This window comes from Daucus carota, chromosome 3 (genome assembly GCF_001625215.2).
Source record: "Daucus carota subsp. sativus chromosome 3, DH1 v3.0, whole genome shotgun sequence".
Taxonomy (NCBI): domain Eukaryota; kingdom Viridiplantae; phylum Streptophyta; class Magnoliopsida; order Apiales; family Apiaceae; genus Daucus; species Daucus carota.
The window spans coordinates 61,435,905-61,461,661 of NC_030383.2; the positions used below are offsets into that span (position 1 = coordinate 61,435,905).

At 35.8% G+C, this 25,757-nt stretch overlaps 4 protein-coding genes across 7 annotated transcripts; 3 read left to right on the forward strand and 1 right to left on the reverse strand.

The window, feature by feature from the left end:
* Window positions 1-334: 334 nt before the first annotated feature.
* On the forward strand, window positions 335-7,415 carry LOC108215251 (LEC14B protein). Of its 4 annotated transcripts, none has more exons than XM_017387665.2 (10): window positions 335-527; window positions 1,551-2,057; window positions 2,219-2,338; window positions 2,724-2,801; window positions 3,604-3,780; window positions 4,513-4,590; window positions 5,038-5,213; window positions 5,745-5,903; window positions 6,454-6,514; window positions 6,991-7,415. In XM_017387665.2, exons 2-10 carry the CDS (start codon window positions 1,626-1,628, stop codon window positions 7,174-7,176), a joined length of 1,467 nt encoding a protein of 488 aa, XP_017243154.1. In that variant the 5' UTR covers window positions 335-527; window positions 1,551-1,625; the 3' UTR covers window positions 7,177-7,415. The 4 variants fall into 4 exon arrangements, with proteins under 4 accessions (XP_017243154.1, XP_017243155.1, XP_017243156.1 ...); XM_017387666.2 differs by having other exon boundaries at window positions 407-527; window positions 1,548-2,057; XM_017387667.2 differs by lacking the exon at window positions 335-527 and adding an exon at window positions 559-574 and having other exon boundaries at window positions 1,548-2,057.
* A 3,133-nt stretch (window positions 7,416-10,548) lies between these two features.
* On the reverse strand, window positions 10,549-12,130 carry LOC108213228 (LRR receptor-like serine/threonine-protein kinase ERL1). The gene has a single exon (XM_017384998.2). It carries the CDS (start codon window positions 11,885-11,887, stop codon window positions 10,688-10,690), a length of 1,200 nt encoding a protein of 399 aa, XP_017240487.1. The 5' UTR covers window positions 11,888-12,130; the 3' UTR covers window positions 10,549-10,687.
* Window positions 12,131-14,212: 2,082 nt separating this feature from the next.
* On the forward strand, window positions 14,213-15,378 carry LOC108212885 (putative F-box protein At1g47790). Its single transcript, XM_017384599.2, has one exon. It carries the CDS (start codon window positions 14,227-14,229, stop codon window positions 15,376-15,378), a length of 1,152 nt encoding a protein of 383 aa, XP_017240088.2. The 5' UTR covers window positions 14,213-14,226.
* Window positions 15,379-24,363: 8,985 nt separating this feature from the next.
* Window positions 24,364-25,470, forward strand: LOC108212886 (putative F-box protein At3g16210). Its single transcript, XM_017384600.1, has one exon. It carries the CDS (start codon window positions 24,364-24,366, stop codon window positions 25,468-25,470), a length of 1,107 nt encoding a protein of 368 aa, XP_017240089.1.
* The last annotated feature ends 287 nt before the right edge of the window (window positions 25,471-25,757 follow it).

Below are 25,757 nucleotides of genomic sequence, written 5' to 3' on the forward strand. Positions count from 1 at the left end.
GAATGTATAAATGTATAAATTATAGGGGTGTTTGACTGAGTTTAAAAAAAATATTTTTTTTTAAAAAATAAAGAATTGGAAAAAAAGTAAGAACTAAGTTAATATTTATAAGTTACTAAAATCAAAAAAAAAAGTAGAAGTTGTGAAATAAAAAGTAACATTTCTAATTTTTCATAAATTCTTCTATAATTTTTATATAAATAAATTAAGAAATGTAGAAGTTGATATTTTTTTTTTATAAAAATAGTGGAAGTACAGTGATTGTGATACCAGACAGGCACAATTATTTCTTCGTTATATTCAAGAGGAGACGATTTACCATTAAAGTCAAATATCAACTGAAGAATTATGAGCAGTGCAATTTCACTTCTAACATAAAATATAATTATGCATCTTTCACCTTTTGTATAACTCATACTGTATTTTATTTATTCAGATATTTGTTTATAGAATATTATTTATACAAGTCGGTGAATACACACGTCATAACAATAGCAATCCGGAGAAAGTGAAACTCTACTGTACTGGTATGTGTTCATGTCTGTGTTCCCTTTGATCATCTGCGTGTATCTGTGTATGTATATGTGTAAATTTATCTGCCCATGTGAGAATTTCTTGAAAAGATTGTGTGATTTTGATGTTTTTCTCATTCTTAAAATTTAATTTCAGCTGGGTATTTGAGTTCTTGTAGTTTTATTGCTTTTCTTGAATTAAAGTTGAAATCTTTACCTTTTGCTGAATTTTTGCCCTTGTTTATGTATATGGGGTTTTGATCAGTTGGGTTGGTTTGGCTGCCCAGGTGAGAATTCTTGAAAAAGTTGTGTGATTTTGATGTTTTTCTTAGTTTTTTCAATTTAATTCAGTTGGGTATCTGAGTTCTTGTAATTTTATTGCTTCTCTTGAAATTAAAGTTGCAATCTTTACTTTTTTTGGTAAATATTTTGCTATCTTTCTGGTTTATGTATATGGGTTTCTGATCAGTTGGGTAGGCTTTAATTTTTTTGTTTATGCCATTTGTGTGTTTGTGTCTAGGTTGATGAGATTGAGTTGCAAGATGTTAAAGTTTGTATCTTTTTGTCTATGTGTGTGTATCAATGGAGAAAAGAAACTGAGGTGCAAATAGGTTGGCTATTGTTGTCTTGAGGGGTGGGAGAAGGGTTATTTTTAGCTATGTTTAAATGTGAAAATGATATAGTTGAATCAGAGTTTTTTGAAGCGACTTATCAGTGAAAGTGTGCTTCTTTTCGACTGTGAAAATGAAATATTTAACTAAATCACAGTTGTTTTAAACGAGTCATCAGTGAAAGTGTGCTACTTCATCGGCTGTGAAAATGATTTATATAGCTGAATCATAGTTGTTTTGTGTGAGTTATCAGTGAAAGTGTGCTTCTTTATGAATTAATTGACTTTAACATATTTATCGAGGCCCTTCCAAAGGCTTTATTCAGCTTTGCTCACTGTATAGAATTAAATTTCATGTCTACTTCCCCGGAAAAGTACTTATATTCCTAATCATGAAGGTCACCTTTCAATTTTTGTTTTTTTAGCAGGGTTTGTTAAGTTCGAAAGTTTTCTTTGGATGGGAAGAGAGCAGGACACTGTATAATACTTAATATCTAATCAACATGTTCTCGAGATTCTGGAGAAGGAGACTTACAACTGATAGTATGGGGTATGCCTTAAGTAGATTGGAGCTTGATTCAGATTGTTCTAATAGTGGTGCATCAAACTTGGTTGATGAGAATTTTTCTCCCAACAAACCTGTGAATGTTCTGGACCATGAAGTTGCTCAACTAACGAAGCTTAATTCAGCACCTCATGATCATTCAGGCGACATTATTCCCGGAAAGCGCGGATCTTCAGTCAATACTGTGAAGATGCTAGCTGGTCGAGAATGTAATTATTCAAGAAGGGGAAGGTTTTCATCAGCAGATCGTTGTCATGTTCTTAATAAATATCTACCAGGAAATTGTCCATCTCTAGTAGACCGAATGACAACCCGGGCTTATGTCTCACAATTCTCTACTGATGGTTCCCTTTGTGTAGTTGCATTTCAGGTACCAATTACATCTCTGTGATATGCTGAATTGTATCTATAGTGTTATATAATTTTTTATTTTTTTTTGAAACTTCCTTTCTGCTATAGTTTTTTAATTTTGTATAATTTATATCACATGCTACTATGAATTCCATGAATTACAATTCTTTCTTATTACAGGGAAGCCACATTAAAGTTTACAATATAGACAGAGGGTGGAGAGTTCATAAGAACATTATAACGAAAAGCTTGCGATGGACAGTAACTGATACATCTTTTTCGCCGGATCAAAGACATCTTGTAAGATATCAGACCTCATAATTATATACACTTGAAGCTAAATGCTTTAATGTAATCCTTTGCCAAGTGGACTTTTACTTAAAACCGAGTGTCCCTGAGTTTTTGTTGTATTATCTAAAAATCCTCGAACTTTTTTTCAGATTCAACCTTTTGTATGTAACTATGTATGTTAGTAATATCTGGTCTCTAAGTCAATCTCTAGAGCATTTTACATCTTTTAAGTAATTGTGATGTTGGAGCACTTCTGCTGGACAGTATCTGATCTTGATTGTGTTATTAGATCTTGACTCGATGTTTTGTTAGTAATATAAGATTGTTTGGGTTTCTTTCACGATAAAAAAAAAACTAAATTCTGAACTTGATTCACTCTGTATTTCTCTTGCAGGTTTATGCTACTATGTCTCCCATTGTTCATATTGTTAATATAACATCTGGTGCAACGGATTCTCGGGCAAATATAACAGTACGTGCATATATTATATATATATACGTAGTAAATTAATTTTTATGTTCTTTTTGAACCACTTAACTCCTTTTTGTAGCTTCCAATTTTGACCAATGAGCAAAAATTATGAATCAAAGATATTACTGCGAGAAAGTAATCTGAAGTTTTTTTTTTTATGTCTTAATTCATGCCATCGCAGAAGTTAGTGAAAGTGCTCCTTTTGATTGCCACATATACAGGCAGCTTCATGTTTATGAACAGTATTGAGGGTATCCCTTGATACTTTTGTTTTAGCCGTTTTCTAATAGTTCTACGCCGGTTCCAACTCTTCAGGCAACATTTTTTGGCCTTGCAGTTTGGGCAGTTGGTCTCATGTCTCTCCATGTGTATTGGTGCTTATATATCAGTTGGTAGTGGTCCAAATATATAACTTAGTAGTGGTCAAATATATTATCCATGTATTGTACTGTAATCTGTACTTTATGCGGATAGTAATAGAGGTGACCTGAAAGTGTTCTTGAAACTTTAATATACTAGTTTTCTCATATCGTTCTTAGCTGAGCTATTGTATGAAGTAGTACATAATATTTGGGTATTATAGTATAGGCTTCCTTTTGTATAGAGTAATTAAATTTAATGCCCACTTCTTGTTTTGCATGCTTCCACTGTGTGTACTTTTAATATTTTATTTGAGTAATTAGTTTTCTAACAAGATGAACAGGGTTCACAAATCACAAGTATGTATGATTTTCTGAAATTTCTATGTTGTTAAGGCGATTTTATGTAGCTTATTTCTTATGTGGCCTATTCCATGTTTCAGGAGATCCATGATGGTCTTGAATTTTCCAGGGATGATGGTGAAGGATATTCGTTTGGGATATTTTCTGTGAAATTTTCTACTGATGGACAAGAACTTGTTGCTGGAAGCAGTGATGATGCAATTTATGTTTATGATCTTGTAGCAAATAAGCTTTCTCTTCGAATTGATGCACACACGGTATGGATACCATCTTTCACGATTGTATGTCTTGTGCTTAACCCATAACCACTATCCCATTACTAATTTTTTTGAAGCTGGTGCAACTGACTACATACTCTTGTAAAATATTGATATCAAGTTATCAACTATGCTTCTTGTTGCTAAACAATAAACAACTGCAACTCTGTGGTTTTAGGAGATGTATAAGAAATTTATCAGGTTTGTTATAATTTGTTGGGGAAATGGAAAAGAAATTACAGGTGCTCGTGAGAATGTAGTAACTGGAAACAGATAATAAGCTAGCTTGTAAAGAGTTTACATGTTACTCAAATGATTGCATCTTGGAGAACAAATTGAATAAGGTTGTATTCAGTATTTAAAGATAACTAGATGAAAAACTGTTAGAAACATAGATATCTTGCATAGGAATTGGTGTGGAAGCCTTGGCCGCTTGTATTTTTAATATGATCAGATTAGATAAGAAAATCAAATTTTTGGCAACAAGAAAGTTGAGTATATTGCATTTTCTTCTACGAAACAAGCGGACAAATATTGCATAGATGTTGCAATTAATGAATATCCATCATCGAACTTAAACTTGGCTGCTTTATCTGCATTCGAACGCTATCTGTTGTGCTTTAATTATGTAAAACTCACTTATCCGGCTTGTTTAAAGGGGAATACATCGGTCACCATGGATGACTGTGTGCTTGCCAAAAGCTAATTTAAGTTTATGTTTATTTGATGCAGTCTGATGTGAACACCGTATCTTTTGCTGATGAAAGCGGGAATCTTATATACTCTGGGAGTGATGATAATTCTTGCAAGGTAGATTCTAAAGAGTCTTGTTTTGTTTTTCTACTCTGTTGCATAGACTACTAGGTTTTGTAATTCTTCATTTTTGCAATAAACACATAATTTAAAAGTATGATTCGGTAGAGAATAGCGGATCTCCTTACCAACCCAATTTGCGACAAGCAGTGAAAAGGCTGAATCTTAACTATGATGTTGAAAAGCAGGACCCAGCTTGTGCTTTATTATATACTGTATAAAACTGTAACTGAAAAGATCAAGCACAACAATCTGCATAGAACAGTCAATATTTTCCCGTGGCAGGTGGAAGTAGTGGTCATGCAAAATTCTATGGTGGTCATCTTTTAAGTTTGTAGAGAGAAACTTGCCTGAAGACAATGGAGCTCAACTTATTAGTATTATTATTGTAGCTTTCTTTTCTTACTTGATAAATGATACGAACTAATTTATTCCTGTGAGCAGGTTTGGGACAGGCGCTGTTTTAAACCAAAAGGAAAGCCAGCTGGGATCCTCATAGGACATTTAGAAGGTGTTACATATCTGGATAGCCGGGGAGATGGACGATATTTAATTTCAAATGGTAAAGATCAGACCATCAAACTCTGGGACATCCGAAGAATGTCTTCGAGTAGTAATTGGTACGTCCAGTTCAGGCTTTCCCAGACATTCATGATGTCCTTCGTTCATTATTATGCACATGTCGTACTATTGAAAAACGGTATCAGTATATAGTACTCTTATTTTAAATGCTGCAATCCTCCATTCCTTAGAAGATGCTTACAGGTAACGTATTTTTCCTCTCAAACACTGTCTAATGTTCAAAAGTCTTAAGAGGTGTCATATATACTAATTTACCCTCAAAACATAAATTAGGTTTATTCCAAGTTCGAGAAAAATGTAATGTTAACTTATTTATTTGCCCTTTATTCCAAGTTGTTAAGATACTTCTGTCATACCCAAGAGGACGAAAGGACTGCATTTGTTATGAAATTCTCATTATAGTTTTTACTTGTCATTAATGACTTGGAATTCATAATCGGTATATATTCAAGAGTATTTAATCATGTGCAGAAGTTTGTTATTTTTTATTTTTAGAGAACATGTTCTAGAAGATTAGTATAACATGCTTGATTAAGTACAACTGATATACTCTTTTTCCTCTAATTTAGCAAGCCTGTATTAAGGAAATATGACTGGGATTACCGATGGATGGACTACCCGTGTCCAACAAGGAATTTCACACACCCAAATGATCAGTCGGTGGCAACGTACAGAGGTCATGCAGTGTTGCGCACACTCATTCGTTGCTACTTCTCACCAGCTCATAGGTACTATCAACTTTAAAACTTCAAGCATTAGCTCATTATGCTATTACCCCTTTTATTTTAGCATTCACATTTCTAATTAGTCAAATCTGTTTAGTTTAAATGAAGTATCTCAGTTACTCTAGTTATAATCAGAAATGGAGAGTTATGTTTATGCTAATACTCAAGTTCTGTATCCAGATTTTTTTTTAATTCGGGCAACCATGCCGTAGTTTAATTAATTGTCAATACAAAAAAAAAAAAAAAATCAACAAATGATTACCATTCATAGAGTCTATGAGTCGTCCATCTATGTGTTTGCATCTATATAAGCAATGAAAAGATTCCTTTCATTACCGTTGTTATGCCTTCCCCTCCTGGGTGTGGTTACTTGTTGATAATTAAATGGCAAATAGCCAACTTTCTGCGAAGAATATGTACTTGGTGATGCGTACATTTAGAAACCACTATATGTTTTATTTGGTATTGTGAAAGCTAGGTGTGCAGCTATCTCTGTTGATTTGAAATCGACATTAATTAACACTCTTTACTTCTCTTGAATGACTCTTTACAGCACTGGCCAGAAGTACATCTACACAGGATCTCATGATTCTTGCGTTTATATATATGATGTGGTATGTTTCAAAATCGCCTCTAGTTTAATTAATTTGAGATTGGTGTCACCTACTGTACTTCGATGCAATGTTGCAATTGTATATACTTGCTTTAGAATGATTCATTCTTCGTGGATAATGTCGGTTTTTGTATTCGACAATATAAAAAAAGTGTAATCACTCTGCACTCAAACTATGTAAACCTGCTCAACTGTTATTGGAATAATTTGCATGTTTTTGGCTCAAAATGAAGTCTTGATTGTGCATACCCATGTCCTAGTGTCAAGTTTCCGACAAGGGTCTTATGGTGAAATAAAGAGTCCGGGTAACGGAGACACATATTATATGATATCACAGGTCAAACAAAAGTCTCTTGAAGCCATGCCAACCTGGGATGAAGCCTGCATAGGCATCTCTTATTCCTTGTTAATCTAATAGCGCTTTCCTTTTTCTTTTCTTCTGTTATTTGATGCTTTTCGGTTGCCCGCTTATTTCAGGTGAGTGGAACTCAAGTTGCAAAACTCAAGCACCATAAATCAACTGTAAGAGATTGTAACTGGCATCCTTATTATCCAATGCTTGTTAGCTCAGGCTGGGATGGGGATGTTGTTAAATGGGAGCCTGGGAATGAAGAAGCTCCAGCTCCTTCAGTTAAGGGAAGAATCGACAGGAGAGAGGTATGAGATATGTGATTATATTCCTCCACTGGGGAAAAGCTGATCAACTAATAGGAGAGGTTAATGCAGTTTTTACATCTTACAGTATATGCAATCTCACTTGTAATATAAAAAATGCTGGGACTCACCTATGTGCATTTTAATATGTAACGACAATTTTCACAGTAAATTGTACATAAATAAGTACCTACAGACTTACAGCGACTTTTGCAGTCCTTTTACATATAGTTCGTTACTTCTCATTATACTGAAGGTGTTTTTGCTTCGTGATGGTGAATAATAGTCTATCAAAGGTTGCTCTTGAGATAAAATTTGTTTCCAGAATAGGCTGTTATTCGGTGGGTGCTATGTGATCTGGCCGTAAACCTTAAACCCTCAGGCTCTTAATTTTAACAGCCATGATATAGTCGAATGTCTTTATGCATATATGTGATTATATGCTGAACAAAATTTCTATTGAGATTATCATAGAATCTGGAAATTATATGTAGCTCTCAGTTTCTTTTGAAACAATTCATACTCTTGAGTCAGTGGCGGAACCATGGTTATGAAACAGCTGGACTGCGGAACCATGCTAGCCAGGCTTTGAGAAAAACATTACTAAATTTTAACTAGAAGTTATGCTTCGTAATAAATAAATAAATTTTATTGAATTTGTTATTCAGTCGGGACTAAAGCCTCGGCTTGCCCCGTCTTGATTCCTGCCACCGCTCTTGAGTCATTAAAATTTTCTGTTTACATGGACCACCATCATTCCCCTCTTATTAATGCTGTACTGTGTTTACATAAGCATAATCTAGCAATGGACAAGTAGTTATTATTACTACTGTTTCTGCTTTTTACTGCTGCTTCCATTTTGTCCCTTAGATCTGAACTTGCATTGTACTACAATTCTACTTCTGTGTTTCTTTTGCAACTGTACCAGAAAGGCAGAAACAAACCTCTCTTAATCTTGATAATCATTAATAAATCATTTTCTACAGTAGATCTGCACCAACCATATAACTTGTGATATGATCTTGGGCTCATCTGTAAATCATTGTGATCTTGTGCAAGGAAGAAATAAAGTTTTGCCTTAGGTCTTTTCATCATTTCATATGAAACCTGTGAATCTCAAGGAACCATGATTCCATGACACAAAAGTAGCCCAATGGAACCAACTCTACTAAAGGGAAAAATCACATGCTTATTCTCTTTCAAGCAATCTAACTTGAATTCAGATAACTTATCTCATTTTCCGACCATATGATATTGTAGCCTAGTAGATACCCGTCAATTTTTCTAACAAGAGCTCACATGGCTCGAGTTTCACATTTTAGGAGACAAATGCGCGTGTTCATATTTACCCTTTCTCGTAATTGAACTTGCCTAAATATTGATAAATTTCGTAAACAGTGCACAAGGTTCCCGTCGATACGATTCATCAACCATTCTGATGTATGTTCATTTTTTATCTTAGATTTTTTTTTCGAGCCACAGATTATTGCAAGGATGAGGCAAATAAATGCAGAATGTAGACAAGTCCAAGAAGGCCATGTCCAGGCTACAGAAGAGAAGTCATTTTCAGATATTCATTTCACTTCTTTTCACCAGCGGCACAGCAGATACTTCTCTAACTACTCTCTGCACCCACCACTACAGGCACATATGAACATGCACATGGATAGAATGATGAAAAGACAATCAATGTGTATGCATGATTCATTCTGTCCCAAATTCAAGGACCAACTCAATAATCCGAGACTGGTATGGGATTAAGGAGTCCGAAAGCGAAATCCTGTAGAATTACGTCCTTAAATCATAGTTGCATAAATTGGCAACCGGAACTAATCGGTTTACTACCAATTCAGGATTTATCGGGTATCTATCAAAGTTTTTGGATAAATCAGGAATTTTTAGTCAAAACAAAACGTAATCACTAAATCGGTGATTATTAAAAATTAGTCGGATATTTTGTCATAAATCGTGAATTTTTAAAATACCGACTAAAATCAAATCAAATCAAATTTATCTAATATCGTGAATATAAATTCACACGAATATCATGACTGCTAATATCAATATTATTTGAATTTAGACAGCAAAATTCGTAAAAACCAATCCGATTATCTGATAAAAAAAATTCCAAAAAAGTCAAAAATTACTTTTGACTTTTGCTTAAACTAGCAACTAATCATCACATAGAGCCCCTTTTTGAAGAAAAAGAGGGGATTTTGACAGAGGAAGCACATGATTAGGCAATCATAAACTCCAAACTGATGGATAACTACTTTCACTTTAGCACATTAATCATTAATGAGTTGCATTAAAAGGCAACATTGAGTTGCATTAAAAGGAAGTCCCTAGTAGCAAGCAAGAACACAGATCAGATGTGGTCAATGACAAGAAAGCAAAGAAAAGTAAAAATAAATAATTTTGTTTCTTAATTCATAATAAAATAATTTATATTTGTGGATTTTGAGGATAAAAGATTGATGATTCTAGTTATGTACCAGCAGATGATAAATGGTTGGTCCCAAGCATGTGATTCTCCAGCACCACTCACAGATTCATGGGAGCCTAAAGCTATAAAAGCTAATACAACAAAATATAGATATGTACAATGAATAAAGCCATAATAATTATTTCCTTTCATAAATATGCATGGACCTGAAATAAGAATTGGCAACCTAACTAAATCAATACATGCAACAATCTATCTATCCATGTTTTCCGCTGACGAAGCTGAAATTCCTAACTTCTCAATCGAAACAATCAGGGGTCGTTTGGTTCAGCTGATTCTGGTATCAGGTATGGGTTTTGTTCATTCCAAACCCATACCTGGTGTTTGGTTGTCTATTTTTATAATCTGATACCCATACCTCAAACCCACCTGGAATCAGATTTGATACCCTAGGGGGGAGGTGGGTATGAGAGACGGGTATGAGGTATCAAATGAAAATTTTATTAATAATTTTTATTTATAGTTAAATACCATCTCAAAACACATAAATTAAATATGATATTTTTTAATTTGAATATACTTATTTTTATTTACTATTAATTAGTAATATTAGTAATTATTAATTATTTATTTTCATTCCAGTACATAAATTATTTATTTTCATTCCAGTACTAAACCAAACACAAGATATCAAGAATGATTCCTCAACCCCATACCAGCTTAACCCGATTCCTGATTCCAAACCCATACCGTCTCGTGAACCAAACGACCCCTCAAAACGCTAAAAATTTTTAATCGAGACTTTCAATCAAGGTCAAGACTCTAAGTACGATGAGTAAATATTCCAAAACATGTAATTATGAATTATATAAATAATAAGCAAAAAATTCAAGATATGTAATTACGAATTTCAAATTTTTGAACAGAACTCAATATATAAATTCAGCAACTCGTTAAAAAATCAATATTTTTTTGTATATACATCAAGCAATATTATTTTCAATCACGGAAAATGATCACAAAACTCAAGATATTGAGTATAATATTAATCTCTCACCAAAAAATAATTATTTCCTAATTTACCCCTTTATTCCACACAATGCACTGTCCGGTCGGCCTGGTATTCTGCTTCCCGGCTTTCACAGGGCAGGGTGTCTGAACCGGAAGAACCATACAATTATACTGCAAACATAACGAGCTTCGAACCGGAATTTCGACCCTCGGATTAATCGCAATGCCGGTCAAGTAATTATGCTGTAAATACAAAATTTGTATACTAGAATCCAGCAATCGGTCCACAATTGTGGCCGGTACTTGACCCATGAACCGATTGTTGTTAAGATAAAGAGTCTGAACCGTCGAGAACAAGGGTGATATCGGGCCCGATAATCGGTTAAAACTAAGATCCACGGTTTGGATTCGAACTTGCCCGTAAGGTTGAACCGACCCGATAAATTGGTTTCTTTGCAAGTAAAGATTTGATATAGGAAATGTGAATAAACAACCCGGAATGTAACCCGAAAATTGGTTCAAACTAAGATCCAAGTAGTTTAGCTGGTTCATCTTGGATAAAAACCGGTCCACTGGACCGGTAAACCGGTTCATAGCCAAAGACAAATACCTCAGAGAAGAAGGAAGATAATCCGGCCCAATTGACCCGGTTAGCTCATTATGCTTAAGATCAAGCCGGGTCAACACCTTCGACCCGAACCGAGGAACCGACCCGGACAAATGATTATGCCCAAGAATCACATTACTCAACGCCGGCAAACTTCCGACCGACCACGGCACACTTCCGGCGAGCTGATTATAACTAAAATCAATAGTCCTCAACATCCTCAGCTCCCCGAGCCCCGCCGGAATCTCGCCGGACAAAAAATTCCGGCTGATCCCCAAAAACCTCAACCTCTTCAACTGCGAAAAACTCGGCGGAATCCCGCCGTAAATCCTCCCGGGAACCACCGTGAACTCCGCCAGCGAACTCAGCTTCCCAATCGCCGGATCAAGCCTGCCGGTGAGCCCCGGCGACCCGGCACGTGGGTCGCCGAGATTCATCGAAACCACCTTATTTTCCTCACAGAAAACCCCGGCGAAGTTGCATGGATCGCCGGTGAAGTCCCACGAAGCAAAATAACTCGACCCCGGCAAGTCCTCCAACGATTTTCGGATTGCTTGCAACGCAAGAAAGTCCATGGGGTCTAGCATGCAAAGCCCTAGCAAGCTTTGTAGCAAGAAACAAAATGAGAATGCAAGAATACTCACAGACCTCGTCATTGTAGAAAAATCTATGTATACAAGGATCAAGAAACTAGTTATATTTATACAGCTTGTGCATGGGGATGTGTAGGGTTTCCGTGAAGAGAGATGGGGATCTCGTGAAATGCCAACGGGAAAGATTAAAGCTTTGGAGGAAAGCAATGGATTAAAGAAATGGGTGAGGGGAGATTGATGATTTTTTGAAAGCTTGGTGAAGAATACTTGTTGGGTTTAGCTTTGGCCAAAAGAATCGATTGAGTATTATCGTACTGCTCTATTTCAACACTCTCCTCTGTTTTTTACCATTTTTTAGTTGTTCGGTACAGCCGTACAGGTCGTTTGACTTATTTTTTCGAAAATAATTACTTATTTTAATTATTTATTAGATATTTATAGAATAATGATTTATTTTCTGTTAATAGAAAATTGTCAAAATTATATTAAATATTTAATTTTAAAATATATTATGTTAATATAATTTTTTCACCAAGTAAGTTGTTATTTTATTTTAAGAAGACATGATGACGGACCTGCTCATATAAATAATAAAATTCCGAGGTTCGGAAATTTTGAGGATTTTCTTGCTATGTACTTACTCCGTCTCTAATAAATTGCATGTTACTAATTATGTTCGGCTTATTCGATTGATAATTTATTTGTTTTTATCTAATATGTAAAATACGATTCCAGACAAACTTTAATATTTTAATCACGGAAATCTCAAACATGATAATTAAAAAAAGGTCGTACTTGATATAATAATTTTAAACCGGATGAGCGGGACTATAATACTCTCCCATATTGTAATATTTAAATAACTAAATATTTTTTAGAACTAATTAAGCACTTATTAAATGGATTAAGTAACTTATTTAAAGGATTAAGCAAAATATGTGGATTAGAGGCTTGACCTGCTAATTAATAACTTTAAGATATTAATTCACATATTATAATATGAGAATAATTACAGTAAATTATATAATATTTAATAATATTAAAATTATGTGATATTTAGATTTTCACTACTCAGCACTCCGTCCATCCCAACAAGTCGTATAAGTTTAATATTTGCACGTATTTCGAGATTTCTATAAAATATAATTTTATAATATTTTTTAATATTTTTTTGAATAAAATTTTAAATACAAATTTTTATTCGGAAAAAGAAAATTGTGAAAAAAAATATCGTGAAAATATATTTTAGACGAGTCTTAAACAACGTTTTAAAAATAACTATATATAATTTAATGAAAATGAAGGAATATAATTACATGATTTCTTAAAATTTTAAAAATGAAGGAATTTTTATTTTAATCTTAATTCTTACCTCATTATCAATGTAGAATTTTATATTGAACAGCCACCCATTTGAACAAGCTGCGGCATTTAAAATATTAGAATTAGAATTATATTATTTATCACGTAGTTAACTCTAATTCAAAAAGAAGGGGTGTATTCGATTGAGTTTTAATGGATTATTTTTACTCTATAAATTTTAATGGATTGTATGTGATTTTGATTTTATGCGGATTCTTCATAAAATGTCGCAGAGTTGATAGGATTTAAGCACAATGCTTCAAAATCACATTGATTTTGGTGGGATTTCAAAAAACTTAAAATACACTGAAAAATACCACAAAATCCATGATTTTATAAAATTCAAAAAAATCCTTCAGATTTTAATGAATTTTAAACAATCCCAATTGAATACCATCAGATTTTAAAGTATAATTTAAAATCCTAATTGAATGCTATTGGATTTTATAGCATAATTTAAAATCCCAATTGAATACCTCAAGATTTTAATGGATTTCAAACAATCTCAATCGAATACCCTCGGATTTAATCAATGCAAAAAAAAAAAATTTAAAATCCCAATCCAATACATCCTATAAGAGTATCTCTGATTCCAAAAGATGTAAGCTAAAATTGTCTTTGTGGCATCTAGGTGGCAACACTTATAGAGATTATCAAAAATTATACTAACTCCAACAGTCCATCCTCTTGGCAAAAAAATATAGCGAACTATATTTTTTTTTTGATATCATAGCGAACTATATTTAGTTGGCTATATTTGTCGAATCACATAGAGGTATAATTCCGGTTTGGTCGTGTTCGGTCTATAACAAAATTTTATTTCATTTTATTCAGTCCGGACTGAATAGACACATCTAGGACCGACCCGAATTCGGACAATGCAATTGGGTTTTTTGATTCCGATACGGTTTTGCTCCCCTCCTAAATATCATTGTCAGGAGAGGTTTTGGATTCAACCAGCAAATAGAGTTGATTACTAATTCTTTTAGCAAAAAGATTAGTTTAGTTAAGCTGAAACCAGGGGCTATTAATACACTGATATGCACACAATTGAGTTAATTTCTTCCCTCAACATGCCAACATATTCAACCAATTATCTCCCTGAGGAGCTTGTAATCAAAATTCTCTCATCTTTGCCCGTAAAATACGTGCTCCGATGCAAACTGGTCTGCAAGCTATGGCTATCCATTACTCTAGACCCCGACTTTATCCGAACTCATCTCAAATTCTCCCAGCAAAGACCTTCAGTGCTGGCAGAAGCTGTATATTATGACATGCAAGGCTCTTCTTATGAGATTGTCTCGATGATCTCGAACTCCTTTGAAGATTCTGTCAATGTTCCTCTGCCCTCGTCGTATTCAGATCCGGATCATATTTCCTCTTCGTGTAATGGCCTTGTGTGTTTAAACGATTACAACAATTCTAATATATACATTTGGAACCCGTCGACAAGACAGGGGAAAGAGCTCCCTCGCCCGAAAATTCAAGACCATTATATGGTTTTAATTTGCATAGGGTTTTATTTCGACTCTGTCTCCAAAGACTACAAAATTTTGAGGCTTGTATTTGCATATCCACGCAAGAATGCAAGACAGACGAGATCAAGTCTACGAGTGGAGATTTATTCCACGAAATCTGATTCTTGGAGCGAGATTCAAGTTGAAGATGCAGATATAAGCTCTGTGAACTATGGTCGAAACATAGGAGGTGTAACAAGTGGTCCTGTTATAAAAGGGGTACTATATATGACAAGTAACAAGGGGCTAATCTCATTCCGATTGAATAAAAGGGTGTTAAAACGAGTTCCGTTGCCTAGTAATTTTAAAATTAATTATGAGACCGAAGTTTTTGAATATGAAGGGTGCGCGGCTTTAATCTTGTACCACAATAATGAGGAATCACTTAGTTTGTGGACATTAGATGATGATGATGATAATTGGCGTCGAGGGATTTGGACACAGAAGTTGAATTTAGAAGGTGATATTAGGATGAACTGGTCAAGCAAATACTTTGGCGTTGGACAACTTGTTGCATGGAAAGATCATAGAACAATCATCATGTATGACTATAACAAGAAAGAGGCCAAGGAGCATCGACTTCAACTTCCAAGTAACTGGTACATTGATTCATTTTTCAGGCATACTGAGAGTCTTATTTCTCTCGAGGGGTTTGTTAACGGAGGAATTTGGTAGTTAACAAAATTCGAGGTTCGTGGCCGGAATCAAGATCTATGATGGTGGCTAAGCGGTGGTGATGAAATTTAGGGGTGGCTGAGATTAGGGTTTCGAGTTGCCTTCATGTGCTCCCAACTCGTGTCCCCCTAATTTGCCTACGTACCCCTATATTTATAGGGGATCAAGCCAGTACGTAGTTCTTTTCTCCTTAGGAAACCTAAACCTAATAGGATTAGGCTTCCCCTTCTGCTATCTTCCTCCTGAAAGGGGCCCAATACGATGAGGCCTAGTCTTGGGCCTTGTAGACTCTCGAGCACCCAAAACTTACCCCAAATGCAAGGGCACTTCTCTACTCCCCGACAGGGACAACCCGCCAGACTACAGAGATAGAGCCTTCCAGGGCGTATCTTCGAGAAGGTTCCACAAGCTCCCCGACAAGGACAACTCGCCAGACTACAGAGCAAGGCCTCCTCTAATCTTTATTCTCTATCTCCCAAGGAGGGCAACTCCTCAGACTGCAAGGTAGAGTCTTCGACAAATTAACAGTAGGATCTATAGACACCCAAGGGCGTCCCCCTAGGTAAAATATGTCCCCTTCTGCCTTTCAAATGGCGATCTTTCTCTGTAAGTTTCAACTTGGCGCGCCCTGAAAATAAGGCGCGCCCTATCTTCTTGAAGTGGTCTCTTCTGACTTACATGGCTAGCTTGGGCTTGGTTCACTCTTGAGCCCATCATAGTCTTCTTTTATGGGCCGGGTCTTCATGGTGATTTTTGCGTATAACAACTACCCCCCAGATCTTGGTGGCATTGAAGATGTCGACGAGATCTTGATGTCCTTCATCCCCTGAGATCTCCTACCCTGGTTGTTCTTCGTTGATGCAGTTGTTGATGTTTTTTAACTAGGCGCGCCATATGTTGAAGAAATTTCCTCTGAAGCCGATGTTGAAGAAGTTGTTTGAAGATGACGACGATTCTGCCTAATGGAGGTGAAGGCAGTGTTTGCTTGATAGAGACAATGACGAGGTTGCTGAGGATGAGGCCGCGGAAGCCGATGCTGAGTTGATGAAGATGAGGCCGCGGAAGCCGATGCTGAGTTGATGAAGATGAGGCCGCGGAAGCCGAGGCTGAAGGAGAGGCCGCGGAAGCCAAGACTGAGTTGATGAAGATGAGGCCGCGGAAGCCGAGGCTGAATGAGAGGCCGCGGAAGCCGAGGCAAAAGATGAGGCCGCGGAAGCCAAGGCTGGAGGAGAGATGAGGCCGCGGAAGCCAAGGCTGAATGAGAGGCCGCGGAAGCCGAGGCTGAAGATGAGGCCGCGGAAGCCAAGGATGAAGCAAAAGAACGTGCCTTCTACCACGTCTTAGATGAGGATGAGGCGCGCTCTTCTTATCCAAATCCTTCTTCTAATCTGTATGATCACCCCCCCAGTTTCAGAGTATGAGCTTGACTTGAAGATGCAGGTTGGAGAAGACAGTGTTGCGAAGATGTGTTGTGACGTATATTTACTCTGAATCTTGAAGACTGGAGTGTTGGACGTGTCTCTGTACACAATACATATACACAATTATATTTAGCAAAAAAAATAAGGTTAGTATTTACCTCATGGCGCGCCCTGTTAGGAGAAGGCGCGTCTCTCGAGATTTTCAAGAGAACGCTGTTCGGGGAAGACACATCTTATAAATATCCTCCATTCACATTACTTTCATCCTGAGCTCGCCTTACGAAATTCTTGAAATTTTTCCCTGTCTAAAAATAGCTCACTAAAACAAATTATTAGGTTAGAGGTACACAATATTTATTACATAAACACCACACATATGTATATCAATATATTTGTGGTATAATAATCGTTACACATGCTCGATGAGAGAGATATATAATTCTATTATGCATAAAATATTCAAATTTAAAACATACATATCAAAGAATAAATATATGCATGACAAGAATATATATACTAAATGAAAAATATAAATGAAAACGAAAAATACTTATCTTTTTGTTGAACATGTGAATCATCATGTACCTGCACTCATATCACTTCAACTCTAGAATAATATTATAAATATTGATTAGATTATAATACATGTGAAGTAATAATTTCATAATCAACACAAACATATCATATATAAAGATGCATTAAATTTAATATAGCACTTATCTCTTATATTTTTGATGGACTTGTCCAGGACCCAAAATTTTTAAATTCCATCGTCCATCGGCTTTTGAACCTCCAGGCTCTATCATTTATTTTCATCCTGTAATAACTTTTTCAAGGTAAATAAAATCCCTGCCATGTCTTTAAAACAAGGTTAGTCATACATAATTTTCAAATGAACATTTTCAGAATGTGTATTATATTTAGTTATCTAATAAACATGATACTCTCATAATAATAATTATATTAATTTGTTCAAAAGATAAATTAGGTGCATATAAATATATTTAAATATGAAAAACTTATCTCCGCTCGGTGACATCTGGATCTGGACGCATTCTCCGTGTTTCAATTTAGTCTTCCTGGGCCCCTGGCCATTACTTTTCAAAACAAAATATAAACTCTGCGACTTGGATTAACGTGATGATTGAACATATCACATAACAAAACATGCCGCATAATAAATATAAAACTAAATTAATTAATTTACAAAAAAACAAAAAAGACTTATCTTGATTTATTTTTTTTATCCGAGCTGCTCCATTTAGGATTCCAGATTCACCATTATTAAAATGATGGCCTTCTCCTTTTTCCTGCGCAGGCTCTCTTTGTACAATTTGCTGGCCGGAGCTAGCTGTTCTTAACCAAATTGGTCGAATTTACTTTGCATGGCCTGGACAGAATTTTTTGCACACTGTGCTGATATAATCTTCTCCACCTTCGATCACGTAGGAATATTTTGTCACCTCATAAATTAATTGCTCCGTTATCTTCCTCCACAATTCACCAAGCCTTATATTTTGCAAACCAGTATAGAATTTCTTGGTGCTGCCCTTCTCTTCATGTTGTGGTTCCACTTAATCCTTCTTGTTCACAAACAAATCCAAGCCATCCAGCTGGGATTTATTTGCTCTTTGTTAGCTTTGTTTTGTACTGAGACTAAAGCTTTCCGAGCAAAACTAGAACAATAGTCATGCTTCTAGGTACCACCAGTCATCTCGTGCTCGTGTCATCCATCTACTTCTTTGTATAAGTCATCTCGTGCTCGTGTCATCCATCTACTTTAATTCTATACACCTTGTTATCGAAGCTCTCAAACCCAGCTAGCTAGCTAGTTCACGTCTTCAATCAACCAGCCCTGTATTTTTATGACTTGTTATCCCTATCTTTACTTTTGCGTCGAATAGACGTTGCTGTTTTGGCGTGTGTTTGCCAGGCTTCCATCCATGCGAGCCTTTGCTCTGATTATAAAATCTCGACCCATCTTCACGTTGCTACTTGAAAGCCTCAAACTTATCTCCTATAATATGCAGCTGGAACTCCAAATTGGAATGCTCTTCCTCAACCATGTTCTTCACTTCTTTTTGTTTAGCGATATACCACTAGTTCTCCACGATAGTCTCCTGTTACACCCGCCTCTGTCTTCTTGAGAAGCTGGATTGCTAGCCAGGAGAATCTTTGCATTGCTTCAGAGTCATCCTTCTTCACCATATACAGGCTCAGAGGCAGAACAGATATGCATTTGTCCCTGTTTTGGCTTCTAGTTTTGTCATTCAGCAAGTCCCACGTCAAATAACTTGACTTCACGGCACCTCATCTTCGTATGCAATATAGTCCTTGAATCTCCTCATCCTGGGCTTTAAAACCATATATCCTTCTTCTGCAAAGTTATTTACACAACCGCACATGTATATAGTAGCCGCTCAAATATAACAATTTATATTAGAGAAAAGACTTATCTCGATGATATTCACTCCACTACTACTGTTAGTTCTTCCTTATTTAATCTGCAACTATATTAGTCCTGCTCCTGTCACCAATCTCCAAGTCCAAATATCATATGAACCACACGTTTAAATTATAAAACTCATATTTAATCGCAATAAACAAAACAAAGGAGAAAAAGCTTATCTTTATTTTCGTAGGAGCCTTTGCAATTCTCGAGTTTTATATTGATTTTGAAATCCAAGCTTCTGTGTCTGTCATTATCTTTCAGAAACTGATTGCTTCTTATAATTCTCAGGCTTAACGTGGATTCTACGTCTTACTGCTTTTCTTCTTTCTTTTCCCTGTTCTTTTGCCAAATCATTGAGTAACGTCTCTGGACCTATTCTCACATGTATTTACTCCATACAGACCTTCGCTCTGCTATGGTTGCCGCTTGTATGCCATACACCGGTTGACTCTCTCTGAGACAAGACACACATGTATACACGTACTTGTAACACCCAGATTTTAGTATAGTTGTTGCCGGAATCGAACAAGCTTCCTGGATGGTATGCAGACATCTACAACACGATGTTAATGTTAGTGTGTAACCCAGTGACAAAGTTGACATCAACATAACCATAAGGCCATAACCCATGAACATGTGGTTTGTTCCAATTTTCTTTTTAAGCCACTATTTTTCCCATAGACAGGATATCTGTGATTATGCCTGAAGGCAGCATGCGCACATCGTTAGTGGGAGAGAAGCGTTCATGGAGTAGCGTGACTTTCTGTTTCTGGCCAAAACTAAAACTCTCAAGACAGATGCTACAACAACCAAATTGCGTGTCTTCTTGCGTTGCACTCGTGACAGTGGCTTCTGGTAGATTACGTTGAACTCTCTGGAAGCTCGCATGGGCATAGACATGTCTGAAATCTCTCTGTTTTTTTATTTTTGTCATTAGCAGTATAATCATATCGCAAATATCTCCTAAAATCACATATTCATCATGCATAAAGATTTAAGACATAATCTATAAACATCAATGAATATGATAATCTAAAAATACAAGATATATGATACATACAAGTAATTGCAGAAAATTAATTAACTAGTAGATTAATAAAGAAAACGAAGAACTTATCTTAATTCTTTGGGTCTAGTTTGCCCCCACCAGCTCTGTTCTTCCCCGTCTCTATCATGTCCTGGTGTATCGACTTGTTGTTACTGATGATTGTTTGTCTAGTGTTTAAAGAATCCAATCACCTGTAATGTTCGATCATGTTTAATAGAGGTCTATACTATTCGCAGCAACACATAATCCCTTGAGAGCCGCTATTGAATTAATTGATATGCCGTCGCTCGCGACCCCGTCAACTCTTCATTATTACAGGCACCAACCAGACACCCACGCCTTCCACGCGTTCGTAACTTCCTTTTCAACAGTCGAGATGATGTTTCATCATACCATGGCCTTAAGAATAGCTTCTGCAACCACGACCATGTCGGACTCGATGTTAACGGCTGAAGACAACAACCCATGACTGAGTTCCAGTAATCACCTATTCACCACTATTTTTAAGTTTTAATGTACGACCATCCGGAATTGTGTATGGGCTGTGTATATAATGTGACGATCGTTTGTCCTCCACAAACGAAAGATCTTGAGGGGGCCCCTCCTTCTAGCGCCAATTTGTTAACGGAGGAATTTGGTAGTTAACAAAATTCGAGGTTCGTGGCCGGAATCAAGATCTATGATGGTGGCTAAGCGGTGGTGATGAAATTTAGGGGTGGCTGAGATTAGGGTTTCGAGTTGCCTTCATGTGCTCCCAACTCGTGTCCCCCTAATTTGCCTACGTACCCCTATATTTATAGGGGATCAAGCCAGTACGTAGTTCTTTTCTCCTTAGGAAACCTAAACCTAATAGGATTAGGCTTCCCCTTCTGCTATCTTCCTCCTGAAAGGGGCCCAATACGATGAGGCCTAGTCTTGGGCCTTGTAGACTCTCGAGCACCCAAAACTTACCCCAAATGCAAGGGCACTTCTCTACTCCCCGACAGGGACAACCCGCCAGACTACAGAGATAGAGCCTTCCAGGGCGTATCTTCGAGAAGGTTCCACAAGCTCCCCGACAAGGACAACTCGCCAGACTACAGAGCAAGGCCTCCTCTAATCTTTATTCTCTATCTCCCAAGGAGGGCAACTCCTCAGACTGCAAGGTAGAGTCTTCGACAAATTAACAGTAGGATCTATAGACACCCAAGGGCGTCCCCCTAGGTAAAATATGTCCCCTTCTGCCTTTCAAATGGCGATCTTTCTCTGTAAGTTTCAACTTGGCGCGCCCTGAAAATAAGGCGCGCCCTATCTTCTTGAAGTGGTCTCTTCTGACTTACATGGCTAGCTTGGGCTTGGTTCACTCTTGAGCCCATCATAGTCTTCTTTTATGGGCCGGGTCTTCATGGTGATTTTTGCGTATAACAGGGTTCACTAAATTGTGATCTAAGTACTGGTATAAACGATGTGGTCTCAGACAAGAAAAAAGGGGCATGCAAGATGTTTGTATATATAACAAATGGTTGGGACGGAGGGAGTACAACTTATCAATGTGTTTTCTCAATCTTACTACATCTTATAATTTAATCCATTTCGAAGCTTGAAATTCTTACTTGTTTGGAAACCTTTAGACGGATAGATTTGTAGCTCTATGTTTTGGATCCGCATAGTCCTTCTCATCCTGTTCTCTCTGTCCTTCCTCTTTCCCGGAATCTACAAGAATCAATATACACATTACACGAAATAAGCTAAGGCAAAATCATATGTGGGCGTTGAAGTATATATATAATGGATTGTATTCTATCAGGTTGTTTCAAGCAAAAAATTTAAATTTTTTGCCAAAAGTCTACACGATGTGACAGTTTCTATAAATACAACTTAAAGTAAAGTTTTGAAATAATATTTAGGACCATTTCCTTACTGTTATGGAAATATAAAAAACAACAGGCTTGCACCTCGATCATATGTGGAATCTGAGACGTTGATTTGCTTGGTTTAAAAATAGAGTTTTTGGATCTAGAAGTCGGTTTATTCGTATAGTTTGTGTGAAGAATTTATAAACCAATTTTTGATTTTTAAGTTAGAATCTGAGAAATTGAAAATTCTAACCTTTTTTGTTATTTGTTTTTATTTGAAATTTTATTTCAAAAAATATGTACAAGACCACTTTCAAATATAATTTATAATATTTTATTAGAAAGAAAATAGATTTTTTCGCCACCCAACTTACTGCGTATTTAGAAACTTACCACTAAACTGTTATTTTTTTTCTTTTTATCATTAATGTTAAGTTTAAATTTTGTTTTGATCACTAACATTAGGTTTGGATTTGATTATTTAATATTATGTTATCTTTTTAACACTATTAAAAGATTGTGGTAGTCTGCAATATTATGATAATTTGATATCAGTCTATATCTTTATATACACTACTCTATATGTCTCCCAGGTAGTTTATCTTGAAGGACGAAAGTTTGACAAGCATTTTAAAACTCCTAAAAGATTTAGTTTCATCAATTAGTTTAATTTTTTTGAATAAAAATTATGGTATAATATATTCTTTTATAAAAAACAAGGTTAGATGTCATCCGTAATTATTTATATTATTGTACAAAAATAAGGACGAATACTATAACAAAAATAGACAATAGACAATTATAGAATTTCTTAACCTTGATGTGAGGTTTATATGATATAAATTGGTGGTTGAACTCCACAAAATCACTTCACCCTTGAGAACTGATTGAAGATGATAAATTGTTTGAAGTCATTGATTTTAGATTGATGATTTAATGAATTTTTAGAATTCTAATCATAATTCTTCCAAGATTTAACTGCTCATTTATATTATATTACTCCTTCCGTCCATCTCATCTATTTATAGTTTTTCCCCACTACTTGGCACGTATTTTAAGGTTTCCAGTTCTTATAAAACATAGTTCCATAACTTAATTTTGAGATTTTCTTTTTGTGTATAAAAATTCAAACGATAAATTTTTATTTAGAATAAAATAAAATAATATATGAAACTAAATTTTTTAGGAGCCTTAAAATGTGTATCAAAATCTTGTCCTCCAAGGTTAACTACCTAGGACACATATGGAGGACTACATATAAAAATATAAACACAGATCACCAAAATATTGCAGGAAACTATTATGGTTTTTTTTTTGTCATAAAAACGGTTGTATTAAACCAAGATCGAAAGTTACAAATCCGGATGGACAGAGTTTCCTTCGTTCAAGAAGGTATATCATCTAACCGAAAGTATGTAAATACTCCGGATGTTTAAATAACATAGCTTTTTAAGTCAGAAGAGATAACCCACAAAAAAGGGCCTCGTTAAAACCCCTTAAGAATAAAACCCTGTGAGAAAAAAACTCTAAGGGGAAAAAGATTGCCCTACAAAAATTACATTGATTATAAAACAGACTAAAAAATAGATGTCTTCTTTAATCCTTTCCATCTATGTTTTAATAATACTAAAAAGAATAATATAGTGTTAATAATCAAATCCGAACGTAACGTTAGTGACAAAAATAAACTCAAACCTAACATTAGTGACAAAAATAAAAAAAGTTATAATTTAGTGGTAAGTTTCTAATTACACAATAAGTTGGATGGCGAAAAAAATCTATTTTCCCTATTTTATTATTATATTAATAATTTTATGCCCCATAAGTTCTAAATATGAATAAAAAAATTATACAAACATATAAATTAAAAATAACTTTTCATTTATAAATAACAATATAACTTAAGTCAAACGATCTCCCGATCTCTTGCCAAAGTTGTATGTGAATTTCGGTACAATTACATCTTGTTAGTGAATTTATTTTCATATTCCTACTCCAATTAAATTTCTGTTTAATTAAAAAACATAAAAGGATTCTGACAAAACAAAAGAAAAACATAAAAGAATTTGGTTGATAATATCATTATCAGGAAAGGTTTCGGATTCAACTAGCAAATAGAGTTCTCTTCTAATTCGATTAGCAAAAAGATTAGTTTAATCAGGATGAAACCTGGAACTATTAATACCCTGATATGCACACAATTGACAACACCTTAATTCTTCCCTCAACATGCCAACATCTTCAACCAATTATCTCCCTGAAGAGCTTGTAATCAGAATTCTCTCATCTTTGCCCGTAAAATACGTGCTCCGGTGCAAACTGGTCTGCAAGCTATGGCTATCCATTACTCTAGACCCCAAATTTATCCAAACTCATCTCAAATTCTCCCAGCAAAGACCTACAGTTCTGGCAGACGCTGAAGTTTACGACATGCAAGGCTCTTCTTACAAGATTGTGTCGATGATCTCCAACTCCTTTGAAGATTCTGTTAATGTTCCTCTGCCCTCGTCGTATTTAGCTCCGGATCACGGTTCCTCTTCGTGTAATGGCCTTGTGTGTTTAAGTTTAAACAAGTACAGATTACCTAATATGTACATCTGGAACCCGGCAACAAGACAGGGGAAAGCCCTCCCTCTGCCGAAAATTTTACAAAGTGCGTTTTTAGTCTGCACAGGGTTTTTTTTCGATTCTGTTTCCGATGACTACAAAATTCTGAGGCTTTTATTTTCACGAGGGTCGAGGCCACGAGTGGAGCTTTATTCCACGAAATCTGATTCTTGGAGCGAGATTCAGCTTGAAGAAGCAGATATAAGCTCTGTGGGCTATGATCGTAACAAAGCTGTAACAAGTGGTCCTTTTATAAAAGGGGTACTATATATGACCGGTAACAAGGGGCTAATCTCATTCCGATTGAATAGAAGGGTGTTGAAACGAGTTCCCTGGCCTAGTAATTATAGAACAAATGATAAGCTATATCTAAAGAAGTATGAGCCCAAAGTTTTTGATTATGAAGGGTGCGCAGCTTTAGTCTTGCAAGGCAATAATGAGGAATTACTTAGTTTGTGGACGTTAGATGATGACGATGAAGATGGGGGTCAAGGGATTTGGACAAAGAAGTTAAATTTAGAAGGTGATATTGGGATGAACTGGACAAGCAAGTACTTTGGCGTTGGACAACTTGTTGCATGGGAAGATTATAAAAGAATCATCTTGTATGACTGTAACAAGAAAGAGGCCAAGGAGCATCGACTTCAACTTCCAAGTAACTGGTATATTGATTCGTTTTTCAGGCATACCGAGAGTCTTGTTTCTCTTGAGGGGTTCAGGAAATTATGATCTGAGTACTGGTATACAGGGGTGGATCTAGCATTTAAATCTTCGGGACTCGGGAGACACCAAACAAATTTTCGAAAAACACCTATATATTTTAAAATTTTGTGGGGACACTTCTATAATTTTGTAAAACTTAGAATAGTGTAAAAATTTTTAAAAAGTTTATTGTGTTCCGTGCCTCTTACTAGATCCGTCTCTGGTATAAACGATGTGGTCCGAGACAAGAAAGAACGGGCATACAAGATGTTTGTATTCATTCTTGGTGGCTTTTCATTATTTTCTTTTTGCTA